The 19,079-nt window shown below is 38.6% G+C and overlaps 1 protein-coding gene across 3 annotated transcripts in view; it reads left to right on the forward strand.

The window, feature by feature from the left end:
* Nucleotides 1-4,272: 4,272 nt before the first annotated feature.
* TNNI3K (TNNI3 interacting kinase) overlaps nucleotides 4,273-19,079 on the forward strand; it is a 90,769-nt gene continuing 75,962 nt past the window's right edge. For 2 of the 3 annotated variants that reach the window (XR_012651861.1, XM_075037380.1), the window contains exons 1-5: nucleotides 4,273-4,383; nucleotides 5,020-5,128; nucleotides 9,334-9,419; nucleotides 10,982-11,079; nucleotides 12,731-12,841. Coding sequence is in view for 2 of the 3 variants with exons in the window: in XM_075037380.1 (XP_074893481.1) it covers nucleotides 4,344-4,383; nucleotides 5,020-5,128; nucleotides 9,334-9,419; nucleotides 10,982-11,079; nucleotides 12,731-12,841 (444 nt within the window). In the remaining variant the exon portion in view is untranslated. The other variant, XM_075037381.1, reaches the window with a different exon arrangement.

A 19,079-nucleotide genomic window follows, 5' to 3' on the forward strand; every position in this document is an offset into this window, starting at 1 on the left:
AAATGTATAGGAGCAATTTACAGCATCTTGAAGTAAATGATAGATATGGATATGTTCTAATTAATTTGACATAAACATCATTTCAAAAGACTTAATCATGTAAATCCTCCCTGTGAAGGACATTTAAAACCAGAAGTGGGAGAAGAATTTTTCACGTTTCTCTTGTAAGATTGGACATGACAGCTGCACATTCCAAACATAAAACTGCAATAAAACTTCTGAAAACTTAAAGAACTTTGTACAGCTCAGTATTCTGTAAACATTACATCTGAAGACTTTAGTCTCTGAAAAACATTGCTCTTGACATTTTAGTGCTACTTGTATAGGTGTTAATTAGAACTGGCCTAACATAGTAGTCAGTGCAGTTATTCCTTTCTTCTCTGTTTGCAAACGCTCTGCAAACAGGCTCTGCAATTATTAATTTTTGTCTTCCCTGTATTCCCGCCCCCCCAGTTTCAATTATTCTACAACTGCTTCACATAGCCTATGATGTGAATGCTTCAAGAATTCACCTGAAAGTTGCTTTCATGGTGAAAAATGCTGTTGGGTTGACTTTGCAGGCTGACCAGATTATCCTCCTGTGCTGTAGTTTCCAGTGGTCTTCCCTGAGTGTCCATATGAATGAATCCTCACCCACACAAATGTCTGCAAAGAGTGAATAAGAAATATGGTATAGAAACTGATGGCTTCTTTTTGATAAATTTTCATAAAGTAGATGGTACTAGGAGTGCGCAAGGTATTTACTTCACAAAGCTGTTGTATTAAAATGCATATTCTGTGCAGAAGTGAACAGAACATTTCTTGGGCTTTGGAGTCTGTCCTGTTTCTGTCATAGTTTGCTTGGTCTGGATGGAAGAAAAGTCTTGCTCTTCAGGCCAAGAGGTGTGCTAAAACCTATTTTGCCAATTCCAGATTTTTTTTTGCTAGCATTTCACTCCCCGCTGTGAGTCATCACCCCTCCGCTCACCTCTGCTGGAGTGTCCCACTTCTTCAGGTGATTTTCCACTAAGCTTGTAACTGCCCTTAGAGCTGCTGCATCCCACCTCCAGTTTCAGTCACGGTATGGGACCCTCGCCTCTCCTCCTGTCAGCGTGTCCCACCTCACCGCTCAGCACCTCTCCTCCTGTCACCGTGCCTCAGCGCACTGCGCCTTGCCTCGTGCCATCTCAAGCACACCTCTCGCCTCTCCGTGTCTCTCCAGGCCTCTCCTCACCTCACCTCGTCTCACCACACCTCACCTCACCGCTCCGTGCCTCGCCTCACCTCACCGCTCCGTGCCTCGCCTCACCTCTGGTGGCGGCGCCTCTCCTCAGCTGGCAGCACCTCGCCTCCGCGCTCGTGTGCCTCGCCTCAGCACGCCCCACCTTGCCACTCTTCATCTCACCTTTATGCTCCTTGCTTCCCCTCGCCTCGCTTCTCCTGTAGCCGCTGTTGAAAGCCATTTCCCTCCTTTCCTCCCTGCCAGCAGAGCCACCTCAGCTGAGGGAGCAGGGCAGAGGCGCTGCCCGTGGCAAGCGGGCCCGGCACAGCTCCGCGCTGGGCGCTCACCACAGTCCTGGGATTTCCCCCCGAGACAGAGGGAGCTGCAGCACCACAGCCAGACAGAAAAGGGGGGCTCCCTGGGCCGATGAGCTGTCACAGGCCTGTTTCAGGCTATCCCCTGATTTTTACCTAAATCGAGAAAATTCCAGTTTGGATTGTGCTGTGCACCCAAGCCCCTAAGTGACAGCAGGATGAAGCCAAGGCCTTCTGAAGCCCTAACCTGCATGGAGCAGATAAGCCACTGCCATGGAGAGTCCCCCACCCCGGTCGGGGTGCTGTGGGCTCCCGCGGTACCCCAGCTCTCCCTCCAGCCAGGCCAGGCTGAGCAGGCAGCGTCGCAGAGCCGTTCCAGGTGCTGGGCGCCCGTGCAGCTTCCTCGCCGCTCCGAGGCCATGCACGCGTGCAGCAGAGCGTAAGGCAGTGCTGCGTGCATGCGCGTGGTGGAAAGGAGGAGAAGGCCGAGTCTCAGGTGCCTGATAGAACTGAGCTAGCAACACCTGCAGCAGAGGCTGCGTAAGTGCTGCGGGAGTGCAAATACTTGCACAAGCGCTGTGCTGCCATGGCGGCCGTGGCAGCCGCTGAGACGCCCTGTGTCAGAGCCGGGAATCCCGGCTGGTCCAGCTGCAGGCCCTTCCTTCAGAGCAGCTCCTAAAAGCACGGGCGATGAAGAAAAAGGCTGACTGATCTTATTTGACAATCAAGGTAAAATTCCTAATGTGATTAACACTCTCCTGCATGAAGGGATTAGAAAACGTTCAGGAAGCTCCACTGCTATAAAAAGAAAAAATGTGTCTGTTGCTGCATTCCTGACGTAGTCCAGGCTGCCAAGGGAGGTGTGTGCTGAAGCAAATGTGTCCTGGCAGGCCTTTTGACCCCAGTGCTCTCGAGCAGGTGGAAGAGATGGCCAAAACACTTGTCTTTGGCTGTATTTTAGACATTTGAAGAAAAACAAAGAGCGTTCAGCTAATAAAAGCAGTGGGAGAGGAGATGCCCGTCTCCGTGCTGCATTTCCAGCTCCTCCAGTTGCCTGGCAACTAGATGTGGAGGATCAGTTACCAGGCTGGTGCCTTTTTGCAAATATTTGGTTGAATATCACAGGGCATATTGTCAAAGCAGTTCAAAGTCTTCTGAAATACATCCTTGGTTTTATGTGTAAATCAGTGCAAATAAATGGATGAGCTCGTGCTGTGTCAGGAACTATCACAGGAGTGCAAGTTTGTTTACAATGGGATGCAGCATGTTGAAGATTTTATATATGTGTATTATATTTACATATCTTCTTGCCTGAAATCCTTAACTGAGAAAACTAAGAACTTCTGCACAGAACAGCTGCCAAGGTCAATCAAACACTTTATATATATTTAAAAAAAAAATATAAATACCTATGTGTATATATTTATACACATATAAGTAAGTATATGTATACCAAATAAATAGAAAAAAACAATAAAAGGAGGAAAAGAGGCACATACAGAAATGAGCATGAATCCCATAACTAGCTGGGACAATGTGTAAAGTAGTTCCATTTGCTAGAAAACACAGGGAAATGGATATGAAGAGGGTGGACAATAGATGAGCAGATCTGTGCTAACCAGGTTACTGAGGAGGTTCAGTTTGTGCAAGTGAAAAGCAGTGTTACTTCTTTCACAGTTCTTAAGCACAGATTCTTGCAGGAATGCATCTGTGCACGGAGTCTAGATTAATTTTGTTATGGCTTGTTTGCGGGTATGTGCACACACACAGAGCCTTGTTTGCTCAGTTCATCCTTCCAGCTAGCCAGATCGTGGGGGTTTTACTACATTACTGTGACACTGGGTCCAAGATAAAATACTAACAAACAGGAAAAATTAGGTTGAGCACAGGATTTAGTTACGGACCTATGTCGATCCTGGTCCTCAGCTGCCTTGTGCATGGTCTGCTTGGAATATGAACAAAGCAGCTTGATTGTGTCCTTGTCCACTTCTGGAGAAATTCTACCTAGAGCAGGAGCAGCAGCAAAACGGCCTCAAGAGCCTCCTCCCTTCTTTGTGAGTCTGTAAGCGGTGACCAGCCCAGCTTCCCCCAGGTCACATCCTTCATTAGCAGTCTGATGGCCGGTGTCTCCAGACAGAATGCTGCTGCCTGTTGGTGCAAGGAGGGCGAACCGCTGTGGTGGTTCTGTATGTGCCCACGGAAGAATACAGAGTAAACATGCTGAACTCCTGACAGCCAGCTCATTTCCTAGTCTAATTCAGCGGGACTCCGTGGCATAACAACATGTACAAATACTACCAAACCGCAAAAAGTCGGTACTCTCTGATACAACACAATTTGCACTTTGTAACTAAAATACCCGGATGCTCCAAAGTTATCCCCCTGTGTTAGGATACATTTTAATGTTATGAGCTGACATCATCTTTGGCATCTCCAGACTGGGGACCCCCAGCACTCCTTAGGGATCCTGAAAGTATGCTTGGGTTTCAGCTTCTTACATTCCTTTTTCTCCACAAAATTGGTAGCAAGCTGCCAAATTACCTGCTTCCCACCCATTTTAGGTATTCAACAGATGAAAGCAAATGTTTCTGTTGAAATAGACAGTAGATTTTTAAGCAAGCTGATTAGGTACCTTTATTATTTTTTTACAGTTGACAGCACAGGCTGTTTTGCTCCATGTCATTGTTGCATGACATTCCATTTGGCACAGGGTTTATTTTTAGCCAGAGACTATCAAAAGTATTTTTCAGTAGGACTGTCACTGCTCTTGAACAAGGAATCATATTACTGCAAGAACTTTGCTGAAACAAAGAAGATATATTGGACAAATGGGAAATTATAAATCTAGACCAACCCAAACTTGCACTGGTAATTAATGTTGCTTTTTTAAATGCAATATATCATACATCCATCTACAAGAAGCAAATGGTATTTCAGGAAATAACTCATTGCTAATTTACTCTTGAGTTCAAGAATAAGGTATTGTATTGTTCTTGGTTTACAAGAAGAATGGCTTAACACAAATCACGTATATAGTCTGTAAAAGAAGACAAAAAGCTAGTAAACTAAATTTCTTTGTGCAATTGTATAAGATCATATTAACTTAGATTATTATGTTGATTTAACTCACACTTCATTAGAAAAACCTTTAAACTTTCAACCTTTTTATGCTGTCTGTCTATGCTAAGATTTAGGAAATAAGAGCTAACAAATGAACCTAAGGTTTAAGTTTTCTCTTGTTCAAGTTAAAAATATTTCTGATAAGGATTCATATGTATTGGTTGTCTATGAAATCATTATATGTATGTCTATACTGGTTGCAGCAAGAGCAGTTTAATAGCTGTAATATTTTAAACTTTCATACTTTAATAGAAAAATATATGAAACAGGGTACAATTGGATATTTAAAAATCAAGTTCTTTGGTTACTGGGACATGATGATTTGAGTTCCTGTCTTTTATATGTTTTGAAGTGTTTTATGAATCAGGGTTTTTTTGTTGTTAGATGAATGGAAGAAGAAAGTTAGTGAATCATATGCTATAATAATAGAACGATTAGAAGATGACCTGCAAATCAAAGAAAAGGAGCTGGCGGAACTGAAGCATGTTTTTAGGTAAAATGTTCTGGAAACCTGTTTATGAATTTCTTTCAAATGAGTGTTTGCTCTTAAACAGTATTTTCAGTTTCAGGTGTTTTCTTATGGAAGGAGTTTCTCACACATGGAATGCATGTTCTTTAATGTCTATTTTTGGGAATATGTCATTACAGTTCTGGGCCAGAGTCCCACAGCATAGTACCAAAATTGGTGGCTGTTAATTACTAATGCCAATATTTTACAACAAACACCTATATACTTTTGTAAATTAATTAGCTTTAACGGGATGTCTAATTTTGTTGTGTACTTTTCAGTTTTGCTAATGTGTTTCTTCAGACAGGAACGTTGCTGAAGTAACAAATTTTAAACAAACACCAAAGCAGATTGTCTTCTGAAAGTGGATTTCAAATTTGTGATTGTAATAATTTTCTCAGGACACCACATGCTAACAACCAAGTTCACCCAACCAAGTAGCATACTTACATGTTCATTATCTGAAAAGCTCGAATACAGAAAACACCCAGCTCATTGACTGTGAATAAGTTCAGAAAATGATCAGGTAAATAATTTCAGACATCAAAACCACTTGAAAAAAAGAGGGGATTCTAATCAGAAATAAATCACAAGTTCAAAAAAGCCAAACTGGTCATATAAATTATTCATCATGCTCACTTTCAGCTAGCGTAATTATCACTGTTTGAGCCTGTTAATTGAAAGACGACATTGGGCTTTCACTGCAATATGCTGACCACTTTGGCCGTGATCCAGTAAAGTACTTTGGTATTTGCCTCATTTTAAGCCTGTTTAGAAGTTAAACTAGTATCCTAACAAAATTGAGCCAGAGTACTCTTTATTTTAGATAAGCAAGACAAGCAAGTATATGGTAAAAGTGCTTAATTCCTGCATTAGGCATAAGAATAAAGAAACAATTAACTTCAAGGTAAGCAGACCTTTGGCAGTTCAGCTTATCAGTCTATCTTAATGCCCCGTGTCAGTCTTGTTAAGATGTCAGCCAACCCCTTCTTAGATAAAGATCACTGCTCTTTTCCACAGAAGGAGTGGGAATTAATGATACTGGTTACATTGCTTTGGAAAGGCTTTTTTTTCAGTCAGGCTTGAGGAATCAGCCAGTGATTTCAGTTCCAAAAGCTGCATTCACCCATGAGTAATGAAATCAGTCTGATTTTGTGAGTATCTAAAATCCAAATCAGGCCTGTGTAAAAAATCAGTCTTGACTGTATGAAAAACTTTTCTTCAGTAGCAGTGGCTATTTTCAGAAGACTTCTCATCTCTAAAATAGTAGAGGAATTAATAGGGGAGGGGTTTCCCATTATTAAACCAAAACCATTTATTAAAAAATGTTAGGACTGAGAAACTGGATAGTTGTTGGAAGCTAAGGCAAAGAAGGTAATTTGCCTGATGGAAATGAAATAAGTAGCTGTTAAAGTGCCTGCTCTGAAAGATTTGGAACATAAATAGGGCAAAAGTCACAAAGCCTAGCAGAGGAAAGAACTGTCAGCATCCCCATTTTACACTTAGGAAACCCATGCACAGGTCAAGGCGTAAATTGTCCAGTGCCATAGCAAAAAAACCCCAACCAACAGTTGCAACAGTGAAAAGTAAATTTATAAGTAGCACGGCACCTATCCCTTCTGGGATAACAGTTGTCCCTATTCTATTCCTATATCCTAGAGCTATTAGTGCAATGGTTTCCTAAAAAGACCACCCTAAAAATAAAAAATCAGAATTTAATTTCCGTAAAACATGCAATTATGTCTTCAGAAAGGAATTAGGAGGACACTTAGATAAAACTGGGCTCTCAGTGTTGTCGTTTGAGCTACTTTTAATTTTCAATATAGGCCTTTTAATCATAGGTTTTAAGATATAAAACTTTTCTTGCAGTATTTTCCCATAAAACATTAAAATTTTGCCAGTTTATAAGAATTCAAATCATACTAAAATTGAATATCATTACAAAAAGAATCAGAAACTTTTTATTATTATTTTTCAAACTGGGAGATGAGGAAAATTGAAGTATATAGCTAAAATGGTAAAACCTGGATTCTTAACCACACGTTAAGTGCTAGGAATATGAATTTTTAATGTAGTTCTAAAGACAAGAATTAAAGCAGGAGACATGACTTTACAGCACAAGAATATTCTGTGATTTTGAGACTTGCAAAATTCATCCTTTAAACAAAGCAATCCAACTCCCCCGTGCAGTCACCGCAGTGCATCGATATGTACAGTGTGTACATCCACGCATACCCAACATGTTACAGCAAAGACAAGTTAACTGAAAGGACTTGTTTCCCAGAACCTGGAATTTATTTTTCCCTCAATTGCCCCTGAAGAAAAACCTGAAGAATAGATGAGCCTTATATCACTACCATTAATCACAGTATGTCAGAGAAGAATTGCAAGAAGATAAAACATATTTGAAGAATGAGATTTTATTTTTACTGAGCAAAACATTTTCCACATTAGTAAAGTGGAAGTGGTAGATGAAGGGTTGTCACCAAAGGTAAATGTGACTATAATGTGTGAAAAAAATGCTCCATACAAAAGCGGTTTACATTTAGGACATAAAAAAATGAGATTCCTTAACACATGATACCTTTCTAAGGAATACATATGAAAATCTAGACTGATGTAAGAATTAATCTCAATGAGGCACACAGTTTTGGCAAAATAACTCCAATTTTTGCACTTATAAACAAATGCTATTCTCTATTTTTATCAGACCCATATCATTTTCAAATCATGCACTGTTCCTGAACATTACAAAACACTCAGTATTGACAATAGGCAGTCAGGAGTTTCCATCAGAGGGGTCTTTCTGATAGGAGAAGTATTTTCCAAAAAGCTAGTTTTCATGAGAAAAAAAAAATAAAAAATTCTCTCAAATACAAATGCTGAATGTCTTTTTTACTGAGTCAGACTTGGTATGGATACTATTTAATAGTTATTATATTAGAAATGTTTTAATAATAATTACTTCATTTTAATTATTCATTTCATCCTTGTGTGGCCTAGAAAGCATCATGAAATCATTAAGCCATATAAAAATGTAATACCGTACCAAAAAGGTGGAAGAAAATTAAACATTAAATTGAGCTTCTTTTTGTCAGTGTCACAATATGTAAGTGACTTTTAGTTGTCTGAGAATTTTAAGTGCAAACATGCCTTTCCTTAGTAGGATGTAAGTACAAACTGTATATTTTGATTGTTTATATCAAAACCAGAAATACCTGACTACAAGTCAATGAGAAGTGAAAATGAGGATCTAGAAATTATTTTAAAATTCTATTTTAATATATCACATAGCAGTGCAATAAACCAAAGCAGAAAAACAGCACTATAAAACCATAGCAGTCTGCTGAACGTTACAGGGTCCATGTTCCTTCTGATGCCTTAAAGTAATGGTCAGTAATGGGTGTTCTGAGCAAGGTGAGAGTCCTGTCCTGGCATGGCTTCACCCTGGCTCGCTCCAGCTCCTCCTGTCCTGTCCTCTCAGATCTCATTCAACACTCACAAATCTTCTTAGGACTTAGTGTGCCATTAGAATGGCAAATCCTCAGCCAGAAATGTAACGTCTGGGAAGACTACTTCATTCCTCAAAATGCTTTAGAAGAAATGTTTTTCCTTTCATCATTGCCAAATTTTTGTCTGGGTTTTGGTTACCTTCCTTCCATGTATGTGCTTCTGTAGTGTTTTCATATAAATGTTCCCATGTATTGATGGTATGGTGTTTCTGCGATCTTATTTGGGGAACATAAACTTGCATTCTGAAAGTTATTCTGGTTATTCTTTTTACTTAGCTTGTTTACCTCTAGTTCTGTGCATGTCCTGCTAATCATTTTAGAACAAATACACAGAGTTTTAAAATACTTGTTAGTTATTATTGCATCAATAAAGAAACTAGTTTCGTATGGATTGTTTATATTTCTAAAGAGTACTCCCTCTTTTTATCTCTAATTTAGCTGAATTTCAAATGTATAGACTGCGACCAAATAGCAGGATTTTTCAGAAAGCAGTAAATCTGGACTACTCAGTTGATACCAGTGAAGTATTTCTACATTTATAGAGTGTAAACTGGGTATAAATTTAGCCCTGTGTCTCAAAAAAATTACATGGAGATTTCTCTTTTAAATTTTTTCCAAATCAAAGAAACTCTGCTAAGGGATGAAAACAGTAATCATCTGTACAATCTCTTTTTTCAGCTCTGATGAAGCCTTCTGCAAAGTCAATTTAAATTACCGCACAGAAAATGGGCTCTCTCTTCTTCATTTATGTTGCATATGTGGGGGTATGTATTTGAAATATGATGTTCTTTAAACATTTTATTTCCCTGGCTACTGATTTGTTCTGTCTGATGACCGTCAGGAAGATTATCTTTTCAATGAATTTCTTTCTGTGTTGTCCTTGTTGACAGTTGGATCGGCATCTATAAGCATTACTCTAAACTATTGCCAAGGGGGTTGAATCAAGTTACACAGAACCCCATTATAGCTGACTTCAGTCCAATAAAAGTTTTGGTTGGTAACGTAGCATGTTTTACTACAGGTGTTCAACTAATTCAAAATTACTTGCTATATGCATTAGTTAATCAATCCATACTCATCATATAGTATTGTTCTATATTTCTCTATTCTATACATGATGTATACTTCAGGATAGGGACCTACGTTTAGCAATACTTTGCCATACATGCAACACCTGTTTTTGTAGTACAATGGAAATACATGTATTTTATTTCACGGTGATTAAAAGAAGAAGAACTCAAATGCTTTAGTGAAAAATATCAGCTGATAGGATTTTTGCAGGTAGCAAATCAGAGTGCATAAGAAAAGAGTGCAATATGTCCTCTGGGATGTTCATAAAAACCCACTAATGGTGGAATTTTCCACTCCGATCCACATTGCTGCTCTGTTATCAACATAGTGAGTCATTAGTTCATGCACACACTTTGCACTTGTTGTACAATTTTCAGCAGAAATTGTCTGAGAGGCAAAGAGAATTTTACCCCAAGGTTTCAGCTCTGCAAAGTACTTACAAATAACATGCATAAAGGACTTGCTCAGTCTTAGTTAGATGCAATCATGAAGGAGGACCTGATCCTGCACTGCTGAAAAACAACTGGATCTTTACTCTTAATTTCAGAGAGTGCAAGATAATATCCAAAGATGACATCAGTACCTAGCAGTGTTAGAGGGACTGGTGGGATTGCTGAGAGGAAGTTTAAGAAAACATACAATGTTAATTAATTAGGTACAGTATGTGAACACTTGAAGGAGGGAGAGAAGCTATTAGATCTGACATTGTCCTTGATTACTGTCATAAGTATTCAGAAGGCAGATACATTTTTGAGATCATCACTGTGCATCAGAAAGGTAGGAGTAAAGCTGCTTGCCCATGCTGACATTCATTAGCATCCCTCAAAACTACTGTCCCTGTAATAATGTTGTGCAGAGAGGGGGTGCAGTGCTTCCATTCTGAAAGGACAAAAGAGTTAAGTGTCTGAGAAACCAGAGATTCTGGAAGCATCTGCTCATTTATGGAGTGCTTTGCAGCATGGCCTGGATGTTAAAAAAGGAGTTTGCTTCTTTAGAAGTTCAACTATTAACAAATCCTTATTAAAGTGTGAACAAACAGTGAGCCAGTACGTGGCCAGATCTGCAGCTGTCCCAGTGGATAAGGACATGGTGCCAATTCCATTTGGAGGTTTCATGAGATACATTTTATGGCTTGCCTCAGGTCATCAGATGAGCTACCTATTTCTCTTTGCTTTCAAACTCACACAGAAGTTTCTTACTTCATCTGCACTTTCTGTTCTGTAACTTACTTTGGTTTCCCATTTTCATCCTAAAGGTAACAAATCACATATTAGAACTCTTATGCTAAAAGGATTACGCCCATCCAGATTAACAAGAAATGGATTTACAGCTCTGCACTTGGCAGCTTATAAGGTAAATTCTTTAGAATATAAGTGATGAAAAGAGATCAGAACTGAGCAGTTTATTTGTCTGAACTATCTAGTTGAACTCTCTAGTTGCTACTTCTGGTGAAAATACAAATTTCACATTTAGAGTGCATAGGAAAATGACCTATAAAGAGCCCATGCACAGGAAATCAGCATGTGCTTTTGCAGTGTCATCCATGAGGATATGATATCGTTTTGGAAATATTGATTAAATCATGCAATGCAACTCAAGATAGAGGAGTGTTCTTTTTATTATTATAGCTATTAATAGAAACAATCACAAAGGATTTTGTTTTACAATTTCTTTTTTCCTTCTTTTTTGTTGTTCCTCCTCAAGTTCCACATTCAATATTAATTTTCTTCACTATTGTATTTATCTTTTAAGACTCAACAATAACAGTAGCAAGGAATAAAGTGGACAAAGGCAGCATTTTCCCAAAGAATTGTTACGATTCTTATTTTGAGATGGAGCATCTTAGAAACTTAGTCCATGTATAGAGTAGCTGCAAAGGCACTTAGCTTTTTAGAGGGCACTCAGATCAAATGTAGGAGTTTATATTCTAGACTGTAATGTTCAACCCTTATATGACCCATAGGTGTACAAGGTCATAACAGCCTCTTTCTTCTGCCAAGCTCTCATGGCAGATACCATTCTTATTTGCTGTATGTTCAAAGCTGATAGAAGGTTATGTAGGTTGGCACCTGTGTGCCACTTTTGATCCATTTGATTCATTCTTGCCCTTCTTTTAGTGTCCACTTCAAAGAGGTAGAGAACAATGAGGAAATTTGGAGCTTTTAGCATCTCTTTTGCCCTTGAGTTGTATGCATTTCTTCTTAGGAAACAACGAAAATGAATCAGAGAATGCTCACCTCTGGGCTGGGTGATGATGGAAGGCAGATCCCCAAGAAGGGAAAGTTATGATAGCTCTAGTTGGTGCAGTTAGAACAAGTGATGGCGAGAAAGATGACCTGGGTTCTCCTGTGAGTTCTGTCACTGCCCCCAAACAAATAATTTCACTTCTCTGTGTTTAATTTCACTATTTGTAAAGCAGAATTTATTAACGGTCATATTGCCTGGGCATTATGACTCTTCATGTGTTTCTGAAGTTTATTTTTATTACTGTTGTTTGATAGTGCCCATTGCTGTTGTTATACCTGGAAGAAGTCATAGCAAAAATTGTGTGCGTGACAGGACAGAAGTGAAACGATACGAAAAATAAGCTTACAGTTCAGAATTTGGTATACATGCTGTATATTTAGCCTGGGAACTCCTCAGGTGCCCTTCTTCTATGTTAGGTACTGTAATGTTTTGACATGTAAAACAGTTTGTGTGAGTACTTAATAATGGCTTGGAGACTGAGAGATCTTTAAAGACATCATAAAATCAGAATAGAGAACTTTTTGAAAGATACAGGCTTTAGTATAGTGAAAGAGAGACTTCTGGTGCCTGGGACAAATCTTCCCTCCACTCCTTTCCTTGCACTCTTGTGCTCCTGGGGTCATGGTCAGTCCCTTTACTTGAAATGTAGCCGTGTAATAGCTGGGGAGGCCTAAACATACATAGCTTTCTGGCTCCCTGCCCACAACTGTTAGTGCTGTGTCCCAGAAATAACGTGTTTTAAATGTATGCCTTTTAGGACAATGCAGAACTGTTAACAGCACTGCTGCATGGTGGAGCCGACATTCAGCAAGTCGGGTATGGAGCCCTGACAGCCCTTCACATTGCCACAATCGCCAGTCATCATAAGGTACATTTCTCCTTTTCTGTACAGGAAATTATATAAGTGAGTACTAATATTAGCAAGTCATTTTATTTTAGATTGATACCATTCAAAACCAAACTCAGAACTGGGTAAGTACAGCTGAATTTTATTTAATTTTTTGTACATTTTAGGAAAACCACATCTGTGCATATATTTTTACATTGAACAAACAACATAGATCTGTTTGTACATCTCTTACCTTTATATAAATATCTTTAAATTCTTGGCAATAAATGGCACTGTTTTCTAAATATCAGAAGAGTTAACCAATAGATACATGATGAAACACACCCACTCATACATGTCAGGAACCTGGTTACAGAGTGAGGCTTCCAAATACTGTCTTTATGAGTGTGAAGGAAGCACAGTAAAAGAGTTATATTCCCTGTTCTAGGTGTCACGGGCTTTGTGATTTTCACTTCAGAAAGGGACAGAGTTTTCTCAGTTTAGAGCTATTTTATACTTTGGATTAGTGCAGAGAGAACTGTTGTCAGGGTAAGTCTAGCGTGAATCTCAAACATCCATATTGATAAGTCTCCTATGGGTTGGAGACTTATCACTATGGGGAGCAGAGGAAGGAAGAGAGCGATGAGATTCCCTAGATGCCTATAATCAGGCCCTTCCCTTTCTAGACATACTGTCAGTCATGAATCTGTTTTCTTATCATTTACCACCTCAGTTCAGTCATTTCACACATCATCTCATTTCTGTCACCCTGGCAACAGCTCACTCAGTGTAATTTATTTATTTTTTTAATCTCTTAAAGTACTGGGTGTGCAAAATTACCTTGGTAATGAAGGGTTTATGACTGTAAACGTACTCATGAATTCAGGTACTTTGCTTTTTATCTCCTTTGGGTCCATTAAGCAAGCAAAGATTTTGTCCTCTGCTTGAGTAAAAGTTTTAACTTATACAGAGTGCTGGACTAATTTATGGAGACAGAAACATCAGAATTCTTTAAAGAGAGAAAATCAGAAGGAAAAAAGAAAGAAAAAATAACTAAGTTCAAAAAAAGGAAGTATAAGTGATATTAATACTTGCCTTTACACTGTGAATTTAGTTGTGCTTCTTAGACTTACAGATTAGCTTCAAGTATAAGAGTTTGGCTGGATGACTAGAACAAAGTGTGTGTGTAGTTTTCAACAAAAAAGAAGAACCTCTGTATATACATGGCAAGAAAGAATACATGTTTTATGAACTCCCAAGTTACAGCAGTCACTGAGCTTATTGTTGTAAAGAAAGCCATCTCTTCTGCTACATTTTCAGTCACCCAACTTAGACATACACACACACAAATCATTTACTATGCATATAGAAATAGTTGCATAATTATATATTGAAAGAGAGAATAGACACTATTTTTCAAACAGGCAGTTTTGGGGGGGAATTGTTAACTCTTTAGAAATTTTCTATACTATATCAAGAAATCTGCTAACATTTAAATACCTGGTCTGAGAAACTGTTAGGCTAGCCACTGAAGTGCAGCTGAGGAAAGGCGATACTTCTTCATTTATGCAGTTTAGATTTTCTTTAACTTATTGTTTCTGTTTAGTCTGAAGAAATTATCAGATCTCTGGGTCAGTAACAATATGCTAGATTTTCTATATTACTTAGGCTTTCAAAGATGCCAATAGATCCTGGATCTATCCAGGCAGATGCTGGAATTTGCAGTCAGGATTTTAATTTCCAATTAAGTTAATTACATATCTGAATTACTTCAAAGCTTTTGAAAATTACACCAGGCACTCTTTGCAAATTTTTGCACTTAATATCTTTGAGTATTTCACCTTGTGCGTTAGCTGCATGTATACACAGTTAAAGACAGTACTTAACATCACAGTAGTCATTGCAGGGCTCAAAATTCTGTGGAGTCTATGGACACTGGTGCAAATAATGATACCAACAGTAAAGTAGTCACTGGGAGAAACAAGCCATACTTTGCAAATACAGCTCTGAATAGGTTGCATACCAGCACTTGTGCAAGTGGAAATAAGAACTGTATAACCTTAGTAAATTTTCTACTATAGCTTGGCTGCAAAAGGCTGCCTAATCGTGAGAGTGAAGGAGGCAGAGATTTACTGGAGCAACAATTTTAGCACTAGTTGGTGTAATGAGTACATAGTAAGTCCCATGATGGGGACAAGTTGTGTCAATGAAAAGTTCCCCAGATTTCTAATGGAAATATATGCTGTGCTGTTTCACCCTCTTAAGGGCTATATATGTAGCCTATATGCATATGACTATGTATATGTATATATGTGTGTGTGTATGTATACTTTGTCTGCTGGGGACCTTCCCCAGGCTTGTGGGCCACCAGGGGCAACTGAGGATACTGGTAAATTTACCTTTACATTGCAGCCTCCAAAATGGTTCCAAAATGATTTAAATCCAACAGGTATGTTTGCGCTTCTTGTTAAAGACAGGATGCATAAAGACACAGTTGGTGACAACCTTGCATCGCCTAGAGAGTCTGTGGGTGTGAAGAAGGTTAAGCTGAAAGAAGGTTAAAACAATTTACGGGTGGTCACACTAAGGAACTCAATTAAAAAGCTGTTAACCTTCAATGTTTCAGTCAGCAACTCCAACAGTGATCAGGGGACAAATCAATCTGTAGCATCTGTTTAAGCCGGTGAGCGAGGAAGCATGCTAGCAGGGCAAGCTAACCGTTTCTGTTCTGAAGGTCAGCTCTCCAGGTGGAAGAACAAGGCTCCTCAGAATGTCCACCCACACCACAAGCAAGGCCAAGAGCAAGCACGGATGGGGCTGCTTGCGTTGTAGCATTACATCCCTGAGTTTACAGGGCATCGTGTCATTCCCCTCAAGTACACATACAGCTCTTTTTATTAGCTTAATGGGCATCCTCCCTTGTGTATCCTATTACTAAAAAACAGATGAGGAACCACCATATCTAATTGTTCTGTGCAAGAATTGTAATGGAGATATTAACCAGAGTCTTCATTCTTTAATGATCTTTTTCACTTTTATGGAGTATGTATTTAATGTTTCCTCTGTGGGAAATACAAAGTATTCTTCGCTGCCTTGGGGTTTCAAGTAATTTTTAAAATGTCTGGGCCTTGTCCTGCAAATGTCAAAGGAAGGCCTGCTATTTGTCTCATGTCTTTAGCTTCTACAGAGGTTATTGAAAAATAAGGGTGCACAGAATCCTGCAAGGATAAGACCATTAACTTGATAAGAAATAACTTATTGTGAATGGTTTTGAAAAGCCCCTTATTTCTTCCTTGGGAATGATCAGATCTTTATCAGAAGCGTTCTCCATAAATGGAGCGGGACTCTATATAACTCATTTGGTTCATATGCTGGTCTGGGGACTGCAGATTTATGGTCCAAGTGCAAGCTTTTTCTTTCCTTCTTTATACAGCTTTGAAATTTTCAGGCAGCTTAGAAGCTCCTCTGCTGGATTAAATAGCTTATTTTGCCCACAATGTCATTAATATTCAGGGGAATATTGAATAATTTTTTCACCCCCACTAAAAAATAGAATAAATTTAAAGAAGACAAAATAGATTTTTGGTCATCTTCCTAATTCCAATAAGACAAATAATTATTTATACCATTAAATAAATAAATAACAGAGGTATACACACCAATCTATGCAACATAGTCTTTTACTACAGAAGAGGACTGACTAAGAGAAAGATAGAACTGGGGAAAAAAATTGCTTTGTTCCCCATTTCCCTGAAGAGTCAGTCTATGGCTTTCGCTCCATCACCATACCTGAAACCACTAGAGTGGTCAGTTCTCTAAAATGAGGATACTGAAGGCCATCAGCATCAATGGGATGTTCTAACTCATTTGAGGCAGTGTGGTGTATAAATATTTCATGTGCTTTACAACTTAGTGCTGTATTTTACTTCACCAAAACTATGCTGTTTGCTTATTTTATCTATTAATGGGAATTGCAGTTCTCAATGGGAAGAATGAAAAATTAATGAAAAATTATAAAACAAGCTGATGACTGTATTATAAACATCACCAAATAAGTTTAATAAATCTCTCATTAGGTCTGCTATTTTGAAAACATTAAACGTTTCCAGCCCAGGGAGGTCATTGCTGAATAAATAATGCATGTGCCTCATACACATTTATGTGTTGTCCAGTATTACCGCGTTGGAAACCAGTATCATTGCCTATTTCATTTGGTAAATTAAAGTTGTCATTCTGAGATTATGACATATACTGATGTGTGAACTGGACTGAGGGTTGCAGGCAGGATGAACTAGTGCTCCTTAATTTTTGCAATCTGCACACCTAAGAACGTGAAGTGTGAATGTGTTTGTAGTAAGGACCTGTTGGGGAAAAGGGAATTAGTCCCGTCTTATAGATTTTCTACAATAATAAATCCCTTTTCATTTACAAGTCATATGTTACATCAGCATGTTTGTCACTTCCTGTCTTCAGTGGAATTTTACTAGCAATAGCAGTATGTTCAAATGATTTAAGAAGCCTTGAAAAATTAAATTTATGTGAGCCTATTTAAATGGTTCACAAAGTCCCCGTTTCCTTCTTTCATTCCCTCATTTTATGCTAGTGCTGCATCTTTTCAGCCCTTTGTTTTATCTGACACCAAGTTTTCAGACCTTTTCAGAATCATTCTAGTACCAGGAATGCAGAAATGGTATTCACATGGCATCAATATACTTGACTACACAAGTAGCAAGATAATGAGGAATTACAGATCCTCAGCATTTGCCTCTGTCTGAGGATCTGACCAGTGACGAAGAGGACTGGAACTCACGAGTTTTGGATTCAATAGCTATTTTTAATAGCTACCAACAAACTGTCCAGATTAAGTGAAGCAAAGGAAGCCTTTTACAACCGATGAATGGGAGCACGAGGTGTCTGGCAAACACCAGTGAAAAAGCATTGAGTTGTGGCTCAGTAAAGGAGCTTACATTCACCTGATGATGCTAAGTTGTCTGAAAACAGTGACAAACTTTGACAACACTTTTCTCCAGCTGAGCTTTCTCCCCAAGAATGTCCTGTGCAGCAAATTTATGTGACCTGTTTTTAAGCTAGAAATCAAAGTAAATGTGACATTTTAAAACTATGACATTGTTAAAGTTACAGCTATCTCTTTGCCCAGAACAGTTATCTTTTAGCAATATTGCACAAAAACATTTAAAATATTCTGTGTCTAGCATCTACCAATGTTGGCAAAATATTAAAAAAATCCCATTCTTTGGCTACTCTGTAGCAACAGCAATTCTGGGGAGAGTATTATATTTCAAGACACCAGTACCTGCATCTTTAATGATTTATCTGTGACCTGTGTTTCATCTGATTGAAACAGCTAAGATAAAAGAACCTGCAAAAGCTTATTGCTGGTCTGATGTCTGTCCTCATGTCTTACAGAAAAGCATATATTAAATATTTCAGTAGACTTTTTCCTAAGAAAGACAATTAATTGTACATTCATCAGCAAGTTGTATTTAAAACATTCAGAACCCCTTTTAGCAGTTTCTTAATTCAGTCTGATAGAGTTTGTTCTAAAATTCTTACAGATACATGGAGAGTTAGGAATTGTAATAATTTAATGGAAAGACGCTTTGCAGGACATGACTGATCATATCTACATTTGCTAAATTGGAGGGAATTAGGCAAATGCTTGCCACTAATCATATTTTTATTTTAATAGATTAATTAATAAAGGAACTCTGAAAATCACATTAGATTCTTTAGATATTTTAGTGTAAGGCTGTACAGAGGCTAGCACTGGTGCAAAGACCTTAATTGTTGAAGTTGTCTTCTCACTTAAATTTTACCTTCTAAAAAGTCAATAATCATTGATCTTATTTTCTTAGAGGATTTCTTATCCCTTGCCCTTGTCCAAAAGACAAAGTCCTTATGCAGTCTGTCTTATGCTTTATTTTGTTGATTCCTTCTAACCTTCAGAGTAGCTTAATTAATTGTCTTTGAAGTGAACATAATTGACTTCAATGTTCAAAGACCTTCTGAATAAACCTTTCATAAGAGAATTTTAAGAAAAATTACAAAGTAAGAGTATTGTTCGAGGTGTTCAAAGTATTGTTTTGAATTAAAAATCGGTTATGCAAGGAAAAGGGGAGCAGTTGTTTCCCTCATTCTCCTGCCCGGGCCGCTGCGAGCCCAGCCTGGGAAGCTGCCGGCCACCTTTGTGGCCAGGCTGCCCAGCTGGCTGATGCTCAGCCTGCTGTCGACCAGGGTCCCGAGCTCCTTCCCAGCG

Source organism: Buteo buteo, chromosome 10 (assembly GCF_964188355.1).
Source record: "Buteo buteo chromosome 10, bButBut1.hap1.1, whole genome shotgun sequence".
Taxonomy (NCBI): Eukaryota; Metazoa; Chordata; class Aves; order Accipitriformes; family Accipitridae; genus Buteo; species Buteo buteo.